Raw genomic sequence first — 15,099 nt, forward strand, 5'->3', positions numbered from 1 at the left:
AAAACCCTTGCAGCCTACCATAGCGGGGTAGATTTTTATTTTTACATGAAATTTCCTTTTTCTTTAGTGGTAGTGGCTAATGGTTTTAACCAGGTGCCGGAACCCACTACAGGGCTTCAGCAGACCTCAAAGGCGGCCTCAAATAACAAAACATGAAATAAAAAGCCAAAACAAATAATTGCGATATGCTTTAATTCATACCCTCATCTTTTTTTACTTTTTTATTTTTTGTGATGATTCATAGCTCCTGGAGTCTTGAAAAATGCTAGACCTGAAAAAGGCATGGAAATTAAAATTAAAACATTGTCAAGTGCCAAAAAAAAAATAACCAATTGTAAAACATCTCGACTATGGTAACCATGGAGTAAAACTACAAACCTGGATTACGTTTCGATATCTTAACGAGCAGTCATCAAATTAGATCTTACATGTACAAATTATTATTTCCCAAATATTTATCATTACAGGAAGTATTCATTTTTCCTTTCCCAAACAATGTAAACAACAACAAAAATTGCTTCAAACACTTAACATTTCAAATGTGTTTAATCATACTGAAACAGAATGGACAACATGAGGCGACATTCACCGGGGTACAGCTCTGTTCTTCAACAATTTGTGCCATAATCTCACAATGAATTGTAGAGGACCAGTCTTTATGTACATAGTTACACACACACACAGGCTAATATCCACCATCTGTATACGACATACACAAGACGTTTAGTACTGTATTCCCGAACAACTTACGAGGGAAATGCATAGATCGATAGTGTCACAATGCCAAACACTGTCTCTACATGGAAAAATGAACATGGAGTTTGGTCCTTAAAATAGACACCAAAAATAAAAACAATCTGAACATTGTTATATATATGTATATATTTATAGATGAAATATATATATAAACATATATAGATATACCCATATCATATTATGTAATAATATAATATAGATTATTTATATATGGAAATTGAGCTCAAAGCCATTGGGATGGGAGCACAAAGGAATCGATCAATGCCGTGAAACCCAATGGCTGCTGGGACTTGTGGTTTTGAAGACTCCAGAGGTGGAGCTTAGCGAACGAGCGGGGCCTGTTTAAGAGAGATGAGGACTGAACGCATGCGGGAGACGTCCTTGGCCTGCTTGCTGGACTTGGGGTTGAAGTCACAAAGGCGCGCCACGCGCTCCCATTCCGTGCCGGGACTGTTCTCGTCCAGCTCCGACACCATGGCTTCCTCGGCCGCCCTGCCGATGAGAAATCACAATCAGCTTGGGACAGAAACTGGAAACACTCTCAGACACATCCCACCTAAGCACACAACCGCTGACCTCCTGAATGTTTAGAGATCTTGACATGACTAAAACATTACTTTCCCGCAAACTCAACACAGGTTTTTGAAATTGCGTTTACCAAAAGGAGCTTCTAAAATTGGTTCAAATGTTTCCTGAGGTTCTTCTTTAGGAGGTAAGAGGCAAGTGTACCAAAGCAGTTCTGTGTCTGGATGAAACTCAATGGTTATTTCCATCCAACAAGAATACATTCATAGAGAGACATTCTTCAGGTGACCACATCCAAAACAGATGATTGTTTGAGCATCATGCCCCCAACCCAGCATTACCAGAACTAGTCTTGATCTTGAAGGCAGGAAAAGGTTCCAGAACAGCCACAATCAAATTTTGCAGAGATTCAGTTGGTTAAAACAATTCGTTGTACTTTGAAAGTCCTTATATTGTGGGACATTCCTCGTCTCTTGACGGTCAGAGGAATGTCAAGGAATCGCGTACGCTAATGAGCCTTCAAAGTAGCGATTGACAGGCCAATTAGCTTATTTTAACCACCAAATCTTTGTGCAAAGGCTGAAAGTGCCATGCGTTGGCAGTGACCAAAAGCGGGGCCTTCTGCTGAGCATGGGGGAACTAAACCAAGTTTCTGGCAAGCCAAACGCTAAAGAGCTATTAACATAAAAAAAAATAAAATAAAAAAAATCTTCAGAGAGCTTTTGGAGACCATATTCAACTATTCCCGTTTCCTCCCGGCCCTTTACCAACCCTTTCCGCTGCCGTGGACTCAGTCCAGTAGAGTTGCATTAGCCTCTCCACTATCACACAATATACACAGCAAAATGGGTATGAAAAGCCAATGAGGTAAATCACGGTCACAATCAACTACATCAACGCACAGGACTAGTGCACCAACACATCACCACAAAAGGACATCCAGAATCTTATTTTTAGCAGAAACATGTTGATAATAAAGACAGCAATTCATTGGTATATAAATTTGCAATAAATGGTGTTTGTTCCCTGAGCATATTTGGTTGTCTTGTCTTTATTTTTTTAATTTCTTGTACTTTTTTTTTTTTTTTTTTTTTTTTTTACTTAACTGGTCTAGGCGGTAGCAAGGATGGTTAATGTGAGTGCTTAAAGGTGCATAGAGAAAAGAAAAACAAGGAGAAACAGATCACAAGTCAGATATATAGAAAACCAAAAGAAATGAGATTTATGCAGATGACCAAAGCAGGCATGCACTGTTCAAAACCCAAGTCATCTTAGGAGTGTTTCTAAGTGCGCTTAGCTTGCAGCCGTCATTGATGTATGCGCCGCTCGCGGCGTTCAGCGATCTCAACTGGCGCTTCAGTTGAGAGACATTTACCAAGCAAAAGAAAAGCAGCTAATGTTTACAATAGTTCTGCAGAATAGGCAGAAGCGGTAAGAGGTCCATGATGAACATGAGGGCTGCAGAACTAAGAGGACAGTTACAGTTCTAGTCTGGGACAGCTTTGCTCAACCTAGGTACACCGTACTCTAAAATATTCCATCTAACAGAAGCAACTAGGTGTCCGGCCAAAGTACAAACCATGGGATAAAGATACACCAAGTCTCAGTTTATAAACAAAAAAATAAATAAAATTCAACTACTCAACATTTGACCATGTTGAGATTGGAATCAGCCAACAAATGGAAGATTAAAATAAAAGAAACTAAACTGGTGGTCAAAGTCAGTAACAAATCAATTGACAGTCTTGCCAACCAATAATGTAATATTAAGATATCAAAACACAATAATTGAAAAAAACTACAAGAAATCAATGACCTAGTGCACCTTAATATAAAGTGTGGGGGGGAAAGGATTTAGAGCGCAGAAGATGTTGAACTTTGGCAACACATTCAAAAAAAAAAAAAAAAATTTATTAATTTTTTTTAAAACATAAGAGGGAAAAATATATATTTTTTAGTAATTGCATCACTGGCTGGTTTATTTATATATAGACTGGCTAGACACGTAGTTGCTTAGAAATTCACTAGTGCTGTATTACAGAGACACTACTACTGCATTAAATACAACTAGTATAAATCAATAATCTCAATTAATATTAATGTTAGACAATAAATAACATTGACTAATCTATACAAATGTTTAGATGCATCTTGAATATCAAGAAAATGCAGACATGGTGACAAATGCATGACACAAACAGATGACAAATAAAATAAATATGGTTAAACATTTTGTAAATGACCATGAAAAATTAACAATAAAAATGTGACAAATGAAAAGAGACAGAATGAGCAAGATGGATAAAAAAAAAATCTGCTATGTAACTTAAACATGAGGGAGGGGCGAAAATGGACAACATGCATAGTGTGCAGAATTATTAGTCCAATTAGTCTTAACAAAAAAAATTAAAAAAAAAAAAAAATTCTCACCCTGTTTTTTGTTTTTATATGAAGTTAACCAAAAGTTTGGTTAGAAATGTGTAAGAGTAACAGGTGATGAAAAAAAATTGAGATGCAGGAAAATGAGTTATTGAGAGATGCATGTGAAAAGAAAGGATGTTAGTTTAGCAACATACACATAACCAATCAGATCAGCGAAGGGTTGTTTGTAGAAATCCTCATCCAGCACCCTGGGAGTCCCAGAGGAGAGCAGCAAAGCAGGAGAGAACAGAGAGAGTGGTAAAAAGGAGAAAAATAACACTCATACAGAGCCACAACACACTGCAGTGTTACCATACCAGTGTTAAGACCAGGCCAAGTACATACAAGTAGACAACACGGCACACGAGAGAGAAAGACAGAGACAAACAGGACATACAGAGACAAGGAATTCACATTCAGAGGAATTAGGACAGATATACAGAAAGAGGAGACATGTCATTTTATTTTATTTTATTTGTACCAAAACAACCACTGGGCTGGAATGGAAACTTAATAGGAAACTTAACTTTTGACCCAATATCGCTTACTTTCCTTTCAGCATGTCTATTGATACAGTTAATTCAAATGCTTCACTGAAGCAGAAAGCGCTTTCCATAGAGCTCCTTATTCCATTCTAATAGCTAAATGCAACATCTTGTGGCAATCATAGATATAGTAACTGTTTCGGATTGGACAGAGGCATGATCATGTGACCAAAACACTGCAGAAGTGTCCAAGGGCACAATCACATGACCATTCAACAAGGTCAGATAGCTTCTTCACTGTCCTCTCATATCATTATAGTCACAACATCATAGAACGGTTAGACTAAATAATTGAAATGTTCACTCAAAAATGATCCTGAATCATTTACTTACTCTCATGTTAATCAAAATTTGTATTTTGAATGTTGTGAACGTTTGAGCCACTATTTACTAAACAGAAAAATGAGGCTGTGTAAATTGAAGAATAGTTCACTCAAATTAAATTGTTAAAGGAACAGTTCACCCAAAAATGAAAACTTGCTGGAAGCATTATTATTAATTATAGACTCGTATTTTGGCCAGAAGCATCCAGAAGGCTTTAACAAGACATTAACTGATGGACTGGAGTAGTGTGCATTACTTGTGGATTATTGTGATGTTTTTATCAGCTGTTTGGACCCTCATTCTGACGGCACCCATTCACTGCAAAGGATCCATTGGTGAGCAGGTGATGATGTAATGCTAAATTAAAATCTCTTCTGATTAAGATACAAACTAATCTACATTTTGGATGGCCTGAGGGCAAGTACATTTTCAGCCAATTTTCATTTTTGAGTAAACCATTCCTTTAAGAAATACAATATTTCCCTTTGAATACACTTAACCAGCATACACCTTGATGTCGAGTACGATGGAGAAGCTGTGCACTTTCTAGTGCTTTTGTAACCAAAACAGCAAGAGAGAAACTAGGCCTCTTCTATAGACTTCAGCTGCTTGAATAGTGTCGTGTACCTGTTGTTGACTTTGGTCTTCTCCAGCTGCTCGTTCTGCCTGGTGTGCCACTCCTCCAGCTCCAGCTTCGCTTTCTCCTTCCACTCTGCCTCCTGCTTACGGGAGTTAGCATCTGAACAACAGCAGAGGGAACATCTGTCAGCCCTAAATGAACCTTATAGTTTTAATATATCTTAAGGAGAACATATACATCTACGCTCAAGTTACCGAGCTGCTCCAGCCTCTCACGCTGCTCCTCTCTCCACTTCCTCAAGCTCTCCGGCTCTGCCTGCAACCGATCAACACTGGAGATGGCCGCATACACGTCTGAAGGACCGTTACTCTCCTAAAGATCACAAACAGCAAAAATCAGGAGTCCAAACCATACAATCTCAGTATACTATTTAGTTGATGCACTTCTTTAAAGCATCAACTCATGTGGACGCGTGATACGTCAATAAGTGACTAGTAACACTAGGCATTCACTATCCTGTGCACAGGCAAGGTTTATGCTGTAAAGCCTGCCATATAAGATAAGACACAAAAACAATTTTAAAATGGAACGGTTTATTATCTTTAGGCTTCTTTTTTTAAGTTTGCATATGCATTTTATTTATTGCACCACATTTGATACAACAGGCTTTTATGGCCTATAGAGTGTGATGTATAGTGAGAAAATAGAGCTCATACTTGGAGGAGGGGGGGATAAAAATAAATAAAAACGTTTTATTCAGTGGCCCAAACTGAGCAAAAATATACAATTTGGTATAGCTGCTGTTATTCATATAAAAAGATGAAATTCTGATAATAACATGACATTTAAATGCTCTGTAGTTTTAAAACATAAAGCAACACGATGATTTGAGAGATACAAATAAACATATCAAAAGCCTGATGTAACTCATTTGATACATTTTAAAATGGTTTTCCTAAAAAATGATGTATGGAAAATCAAGTAAACCCAAGTTGCTTTAATCTTCATCTTGAAATATTATGAATTATGAATATTATCCTTATTTTTACTTGATGAAAAATTATGCTGAAAAACCTGAACTGAATTTTTATAATGTTTAGGACTTAATTTAGAAATTCATGCATCAAATTACAGGGTTAATAAATTCTAACATTGGCTTAATATACACCGCTATTTAGAACCACTGCTTGAAAGACAGCACAGGTTCAGCTAGTCTAGATTTAGTCTTTTGTTCTGTTCTTATGCACACTGCATTTCCTATCATCTGTAGTATAAATACATTCAACAAATAACTCTATCTTTAAAAAAAAAAACATAACTCCTATGTAATCTTTTTTAAAAATTATGTTCTGAGTTTGATGGAACACAAGAAAGAAGCCATCAAAGTCTTACCCCATGCAGATCTCCATTCAATGCTCCACCTGCCAAGATAAAAGAGAGAGAAGAACATGGATGTGTTAAAAATAGTCAGTGTTCGGTCAATTTTTCATGCGTCACATAAAATCTATCTGTATGAATCACCCTCAGTACAGTCACTGAGTGAAAACACATTAGACAAAGGCTGTTTAGCCTTCCTGTACCTCAAACAGTAGAGCATGCCGCTAACAAGAGAAGGCTGTGGGTTTGATTCCCAGGGAATGCATGAAATTGAAAAATTACGCATAACTTGAATGCAATGGAAGTCACTTTGGATATAAGCATATGTCAAAAATGGTTAAAAAAAATCATTTTAGTCCATGACAAAGCATTATTTTAGTGTTGAATTGGGGAACAGGATATACAGTCTTTCCTCCTGCCCATGTCTCTGGTTTTGCTGACTTCTTTTCCTTTCTTCCTGGATCAGTGAAAACATCATGTAGCATTTCTTTACTTGAAGTGATTTAAACAGTAACACTTCAACATTTGCATCGAGAAATACATACCAAGCATACAATTAATAAAAGACTACATGTTTTCAGCACATGAAAATCCATTTTTAACCAAAGCCTGAATTAACGAACAGACAGTATGCAGGCCTGACTGATTTTCTGCAGACTGCACTGCATAGTACCTCCACGACTGCTGTCTTCAGTCTTCCTAGACTCAAGTCAGACTGTGCCTTTGTACTTGTGAAACAACATCCCCATCATCATTTATTCAAAACTTTCGGCCAAAGCAACATTCAAGCCAACGGCCAGCAAAAAGAGAATACCAGACACTTGTGTAGACTGATAATGTAAGGTGTGATTACTAACCAAAGGCAAAGGCCTCCAAAACACTATCATTTCAGTCAGTCTATGGTATTAAATTAATTTGAAAAGGTGTAATTATAGTTTAGGTACCTGTAGAGATACTTGTGATGGAAATGTATGCCTTGAAACCTAACGAGCTGCCTACCTAAAAAGACTCATTTCGAACGTATGAACTATTAAATATGAATCCCTTACGCAACTCGCTTTGGATAAAAGCATCAGCCAAATGTGTAAGCGTTTTTTTGAACAAAGACACTATCAAATCTTTAAAACAAAACCTTTTAGTCATCATATTTGAGTTAAAAGCGATCATTTCTGGCCATTCGAACCTTCAAATGGAATATTTATGCCATTACAGCTGCGTTTGATCGAATCGAACATTTACGAAATGACAGGCGCGTTCGAACTGTTGAATCGAATATTTTAGGGCATCAAATATGAGTTCAAATCACTCATTTAGGTGGATTAGGGCGCTTTTAACCACGCAATACGCTTTTTATTCTTTCAAGGCGGCTTTGATGCCATTTAATGCTGTCTAAATAGGCATCTCAATGCGTGTGAATACACAGCAGTGGTCCTGTCATAACCAAATCTAAAAGACGCCTTTATACTTCAGTATAAAGTCTCTCTCTCTCTTCTCTAACACACACACAAAGCCTTTAGTCCAAAGGTCATTATATAATAAAAACTCCATCAGAATTTTGCTGATACAACCAGTAACGTTAACTTACAACAGTAATCAATCGACACAAAAATCGGTAAATGTGTGTTCAAAGAGACCATTATCTCCTTTGAACCCCAATAAAATTGCAATTAAACCGTTAAATGAGAGATCTAAGGTTAACGTTACTAGAGGGAAATTCATAAAGAGCTGAGTTAACGACAGATAACGCCATTTTCCCTCTACCTTCAACTAACGTTACCAGTCCATTATGAAAAACATTAGGACATTTAAACGGCTATTTGAACACGTTTATGGCAGTGTGATCTATACAAACAGCGCGTAACTTATTTATACACACACCGCGTTACTTCATATACACGTCGAGCTCTGAATGAAGGCTAGCTGGCTGGCTAACGAGACCGAGCAAAGGAGTTATTTGCTTGGGTGTCTGACTGATCGCTTTTAAGATTAAGGTAACATTTTTTAGATCGGATTTTTTGCTTGTTTTTATTATTATCGATGTCGTGCAAACCCACCGTCGGGGTCTTGGCTCAGGGATGAAGGCACTTCTCCGCTGTCCAGGATGCTGAAGCCCTCGTCATTCTCGATGCCCGCGATTTCACTCTCCTGCTGGGCCAGAAACGCTGCCGCCGGGTCCTCGTCTGCCCCCACGCCGTTTCCTGCGCTTCCTTGAGGGGCACTGAGCATATCAAAATCGTCCATGGCTCGCTAAATGTGTTTGGAGTGAGAACAACTGAAAACACAAATCACCCTACTGTCTTCCTCGTCGACGGCTCCAATGTCAGTGGGGGAGGTGCTTAAGAGAGAACGGCCGCGAAGGAAACTGCCGCTCAACCAATCAGAGTTGTGTATTTTTGACGAGCAGTTCTATTGTCCATACAAACGGCGAGAAGTTGAGTCGCCGACCAATAAAATGACTAAACCGTGGCTGTGCAAGTCCCGTGATCATCAGCGTGCCCTGATAGGGCGTTGCAGCAATATGGGATTGTATACTTATCAATCTATAATGAATATAAACAGGGCTTGTCATGAAACACTGACAGCGTTGTGCCCTTCATAGAAAGAATCATGCTGGACTTTGAAGGTCAACTGAAAGCAAGATTTATGCGTCATTTTAGTTGCAAAGGAAAACGCCTGATTCTATCGCAATAAATAAATAAACAACATGTAATGGTCATATCCTGCATTCATGTACCATGGTTTTTAAAAAGACAATTATGGTGTTACCATGACACACACAAACACAGTATATACACCAAAAAAAATCTAATCACTCATTCACTCAAAACAAGCAACATTTGTTGTATTACCATGGCAAATACCCAATTAAATTGGGCATTTCTATGGATAGTAATAAAGCCTATGCATTTTTGATTCCGTTAATTCACCTTCAAAATAAGACAGATTTCCATGGTTTTTAGCTCCATTATTTATTTAAGAGTATTTGGCAAATGATAACCAATATAAACAGAATTAACAGCGTTTGTATTGTTGAATTTGTCTCTGTCTGCCTATCAGACAAAACATAATGCCATTTCAACCGTGGTTCTAGAATAATGCATTAAATTTTGGCTAAAATATCTCAATTTCTTTCCAGTCTGATGAAGAATGACAGGCTGTGGAGACCGTTTTCCTCAAGCTTTGGCTTTTTTGCCATAGTTGTCGACTGCATCCTCATTGACGCTTTCATCCTCTTCGATGTCTATGGTCACTTTCTTCCCCACCAGCTGAAAGATGTCTTCTGGGGCTATACCCTTAGGTTCTGCTACTTTCACAGTCAGCATGTCAAGGGTCAGTTCTGTACCTTTCGGGATGGCTGTCTTGGCCACCACAGATTTCCCGAGCTAGAGAGGAGTGAAAGATGTAGAAGAGGAATTATAGGAATGTTTTGACAGAGCAGATTACTTGATGACAATGTGGTTGTGCTGTTCAAAACAAACATCCCACCAACATAAAAGAGAAGAAACAAAGTTAAGGAGTAGTGATACTAGGTAGCCAATGGATAAAGATGATGGTTAAAAAAAAAAAAAAAAGGAAAGAAAGAAAGAAAAAGAAAAGAAAAGTTAAGACAGGATGTATTGGAAGGAAACAGGGCAAGGACAGGAATGCAGTGGCAGGAATACAACATTAGATGGAAAGAGAATGGAGCTGTAAATCAGATAGGGTTGAAGTAGACAGAAAGTGCCACAACAGTAATGAAAACTGAAAATTAAATAAATTAAAGCTTGATAGAAATATTTATTAAAAATGACAAAAGCACACAAATTGTTAAACCTTTAACTAAAATTACACCTGAAAATATAATTAAAAAGTAAATATAAGTAAAAAAACATTAAAAAAATACATTTAATTAAATTAATTAAAGATACATTTAAAATATTGCTAAATACTATAACAGAATAAAAATAAAATTAAAACACTGACGTAGCAACATTTTTAAAGTTAGTACGTTTGAAAAATAACCCCTAACCCTAAGTATGAGCAATCGTAATAGCGATGCTTGCCTCTTAATGCCATGTATGTCATGACATGCGAACGTAACAAAATGAACATGAATGCATTTGCACTGGTTCTTATTGTACCTTATCATGGCATGGCACTTCGCAGGGCAGCATGCGTTTCACCCCAGTGCCTAAAGCTCTCTCCACAGTGCGGATCGATCGCACCAGCTCAGCCAGCTCTTCAGGCTCCAGAGATGCAGCATGATCGCTGCCTTTCCAGGTCTTGTCCAAGGTCACGTGGCGCTCCACAACCTTTGCTCCCAGTGCAACTGCCCCGACTGTGATGCTGATCCCACTTTCATGGCCTGAGTAACCAATGGGAATGTCTGGAAATTCTTTTTGATATTCCTGTAGGTTGTGGGGAGCATATTTAGCTAATCATATAGTTATATAAGAAAATTTAAAAGTGCCGACCATGGTGATTCAGATTTTGATACACATGCTTGAAATAAATAAAATGAATTTTTGAGTGTAAAGAGCTGGTTTCTTTACCATGATAACCCGCAGGTTGACATCCTCAGGTTCCAGAGGATATGCACTTGTGCACTGCAGGATACAGAAGTTCTGGTTGTGTTCCTTCACAGTTTGGTAAACACGGCGCATGGTTTCCATGGACTGCATTCCGCTGGATACTACCATGGGACGTCCTAAACACACACAGACCAGCATCAGAAGTTAAATTTGTTTCATAATTAGTTTTAAGAGCGTATTATATATTTGAAATAATAATATTTATAACCTATGCCTATCATGGATGCATGTATTTGATGTAGCAAATAAATATAGTAAAACAGTAATACTCTGAAATATTATTTTAATATAAAATGTAAAACTTTAATATATGTAAAACTGTCTACTTTAATATATTTTATATCATGCTGCTTAAAAATTTGTGAAAACCTGGATGTGTTTTTTTAGGATTCGTTGACTAATAAAAAATTAAAATGAACTATTTATTTGAAATAAAACTATTTTTAACATAAGTGTCACTTTTGAACGTGCCGAGTAAACATATTAATTTCTTTTTCCAAACTTTTGAACAGTATGTGTGTATGTGAATATATTTAATATTTTAATTTATATGTGGTTTCAAAATAAATACTGGGGGGATTTACCAAGAACAGTAGTAACCATCTTTTTTTTTTTTTTTTTGGCGATAATATAAGTATAAAAATTAAATAATAATAATAAATTTAAATATAAAATGGGACCTTTTTGGGCAGTTTTTTTGAGGTAGGGGAAGTTGTTGGTGTCTCCAGATCCAACTTTGAAAAAAGGCACATTGAGCTCGTTCAGGAATTCTACAGCCATCTTAAAGACACAAGCAGACAAAAAAAAAAAAAAGACTACAATTAACATACATGACATTCTTGGTTATAATATAGGAGCACATCAGCATAAAGCATCACTTACAAAAGTACTGCAGCAGTACCGTGGTACAGAGCCAGCTGTAATATTCACATGACTAATGAGGAAATATAACACACATGACTTTTGGTATTTGATGTAATCAGCAGGCTCCTGTTATCTTTCCTTGCTATCGATAAGCCTGAAGATAAAAGAAATAAACTACAGATGCTAGTCTAATAGTCTGCGCATGCTTTCTGCGGCAGTAACCCGCTCACCTCGTCCATTCCGGACGCAGTGAAGAAGATGCCCACTTCTTTAGCGTACTGCTGCAGCTCTCTGTACTGCTCATGGCTGAACTCTAGATGGCGCTTGTGCTCTCCGTATGTTTTTCCCCAGGATTGTTTGGAGGTGTACGGCCGCTCCAGAGCTTTCTTATTGAATTTAAACTCCAGCTCACTCTTCTGAAACTTCGCACAGTCTGCCCCGCAGTCCTAGTGTAGAGGAGGAATAGTTATATACAATGACTCATATAAGAAACTATGTAAAATAACGAGACCTTAAAAGTAATGACAACAGAAAAAAATTGTAAATAGTCTTATAAAATAGTCTTACTATGATATACTGATATGGTATATTATTATAACTATAGGTTTCAATTTATTTATTTTTTTTAATAAAAAAAGGATTGAATACTTCCATTGTAAATTGAATGCATATACTCCCCAAATCGGTAAAAGAACTAACACCTGTATCTATTAATAATGTGTAAAAACTAGTCTTACTAAACATCTTAAGTAGGTTTATGGCTCAAAACTTTAAAGACACACTACGGCAAACTTCCAGAGTGTAAGAAAGTGATTTGAGAAGCAGTTCAGAATGAACATTTCCAAGTATGTTATGTCCAATATCAGATTAAATAGTAACCTGACACCTGTCCTGCACTGTACCACTGACGTTTAAAAAATGAAATAAACATGCATGATGAACTATTGCAAACAGTAAGTAAACAGTCCCAAAACAATTAAACGTTTTTTCCAAAACATTTTTTTTAACTTGCTGGCTCGCCGCCGATAATAAATGTACAGTACTGATGTCGATCAATACAAATAAACTCGTACCTTTGCCATCTTGATCATTTTCTTGGCGATTTCAATGTCTCCCTGATGATTCTGTCCGATTTCTGCAATAATAAAACACGGGTTGTTTCCTCCGATCATGCGACCGGGACATAACTCAAATTTAAGAGGCATTTTAAATCCAAATGCACAAGCACAGCAAGAAAAGTCTCAGAAATGACAGGAGTGAGTCTTTTTCACTGCTTTACACGCGTCAAATGCCGAGCTGAAAGAGCCCGTGGAACTTCCGGGTTTATGAGCGCACACGCCCATGCGTTTCAAAATAAAAGTTTCTATTCCCCATAAAAGACTGAACTCTTTTTATTATTCATCATCTTTATGGGGCTCTTTGTTGAATAGTTAATGTTTTAACATATAAAGTAATGGTTTAACCAACTAAAAATTCCATAAGTATTTTAGTCCAAGGGCATACATAAAAACATATTTTGCCACATTTTGTGAACTTTGAAGTCTGGGCCTCTTGTTTATTTCACAGTTGTATTTTATTTATTTTTTTGGTAACGTATATTGTGAAGTGTCTGTTATTTAGTTACTTAGTTATAATTGTAATAAATAAATTATTTATTTTATAAATGATTTTATATTATTATTATTTTAATTTTTTTTTTTTTTTTTTTTTTTTAACAGCAGCTTTGATAGCAGGACATTTCAGCAGAGGATACCTGCTACCAACTAAGCATAGCAAAGCTCTCTTAAAGGATGTGTCATTACAAGTGTAACAACATAATCAATCAATCAAATGACTAAACGTATCATCTGAGAAGGGCACAAATTACATTTAAATTTTAAATAAATTATACATTTGTATATACACACACACACACACATCATTATCTTCATTATCTACAGTGAGGAAAATAAGTATTTGAACACCCTGCTATTTTGCAAGTTCTCCCACTTAGAAATCATGGAGGGGTCTGAAATTGTCATCGTAGGTGCATGTCCACTGTGAGAGACATAATCTAAAAAAAATCCAGAAATCACAATGTATGATTTTTAACTATTTATTTGTATGATACAGCTGCAAATAAGTATTTGAACACCTGTCTATCAGCTAGAATTCTGACCCTCAAAGACCTGTTAGTCTGCCTTTAAAATGTCCACCTCCACTCCATTTATTATCCTAAATTAGATGCACCTGTTTGAGATCGTTAGCTGCATAAAGACACCTGTCCACCCCATACAATCAGTAAGAATCCAACTACTAACATGGCCAAGACCAAAGAGCTGTCCAAAGACACTAGAGACAAAATTGTACACCTCCACAAGGCTGGAAAGGGCTACGGGAAATTGCCAAGCAGCTTGGTGAAAAAGGTCCACTGTTGGAGCAATCATTAGAAAATGGAAGAAGCTAAACATGACTGTCAATCTCCCTCGGACTGGGGCTCCATGCAAGATCTCACCTCGTGGGGTCTCAATGATCCTAAGAAAGGTGAGAAATCAGCCCAGAACTACGGGAGGAGCTGGTCAATGACCTGAAAAGAGCTGGGACCACCGTTTCCAAGGTTACTGTTGGTAATACACTAAGGCGTCATGGTTTGAAATCATGCATGGCACGGAAGGTTCCCCTGCTTAAACCAGCACATGTCCAGGCCCGACTTAAGTTTGCCAATGACCATTTGGATGATCCAGAGGAGTCATGGGAGAAAGTCATGTGGTCAGATGAGACCAAAATATAACTTTTGGTCATAATTCCACTAAACGTGTTTGGAGGAAGAAGAATGATGAGTACCATCCCAAGAACACCATCCCTACTGTGAAGCATGGGGTGGTAGCATCATCTTTGGGGTGTTTTTCTGCACATGGGACAGGCGACTGCACTGTATTAAGGAGAGGATGACCGGGGCCATGTATTGCGAGATTTTGGGGAACAACCTCCTTCCCTCAGTTAGAGCATTGAAGATGGGTCGAGGCTGGGTCTTCCAACATGACAATGACCCGAAGCACACAGCCAGGATAACCAAGGAGTGGCTCTGTAAGAAGCATATCAAGGTTCTGGCGTGGCCTAGCCAGTCTCAGACCTAAACCCAATAGAGAATCTTTGG

At 37.5% G+C, this 15,099-nt stretch overlaps 2 protein-coding genes across 4 annotated transcripts; both read right to left on the minus strand.

Moving 5' to 3' along the window:
• Positions 1-527: 527 nt before the first annotated feature.
• clta (clathrin, light chain A) lies at positions 528-8,865 on the minus strand. 3 transcript variants are annotated; one of them, XM_058773591.1, is made up of 7 exons: positions 8,583-8,865; positions 6,544-6,572; positions 5,406-5,523; positions 5,199-5,310; positions 3,858-3,911; positions 2,388-2,423; positions 528-1,248 (listed from the first exon to the last, which is right to left on the minus strand). In XM_058773591.1, the coding sequence occupies exons 1-7, from the start codon at positions 8,767-8,769 to the stop codon at positions 1,077-1,079; spliced, it is 708 nt and encodes a 235-aa protein (XP_058629574.1). In that variant the 5' UTR covers positions 8,770-8,865; the 3' UTR covers positions 528-1,076. The 3 variants fall into 3 exon arrangements, with proteins under 3 accessions (XP_058629574.1, XP_058629579.1, XP_058629586.1); XM_058773596.1 differs by lacking the exon at positions 2,388-2,423; XM_058773603.1 differs by lacking the exons at positions 2,388-2,423; positions 3,858-3,911.
• Positions 8,866-9,478: 613 nt separating this feature from the next.
• Positions 9,479-13,287, minus strand: nansa (N-acetylneuraminic acid synthase a). The gene is made up of 6 exons (XM_058777438.1): positions 13,037-13,287; positions 12,194-12,409; positions 11,780-11,879; positions 11,061-11,215; positions 10,650-10,916; positions 9,479-9,911 (listed from the first exon to the last, which is right to left on the minus strand). The coding sequence occupies exons 1-6, from the start codon at positions 13,166-13,168 to the stop codon at positions 9,702-9,704; spliced, it is 1,080 nt and encodes a 359-aa protein (XP_058633421.1). The 5' UTR covers positions 13,169-13,287; the 3' UTR covers positions 9,479-9,701.
• Positions 13,288-15,099: the final 1,812 nt, after the last annotated feature.

The sequence above is a fragment of the Onychostoma macrolepis genome, chromosome 01, assembly GCF_012432095.1.
Source record: "Onychostoma macrolepis isolate SWU-2019 chromosome 01, ASM1243209v1, whole genome shotgun sequence".
Classification (NCBI taxonomy): Eukaryota; Metazoa; Chordata; class Actinopteri; order Cypriniformes; family Cyprinidae; genus Onychostoma; species Onychostoma macrolepis.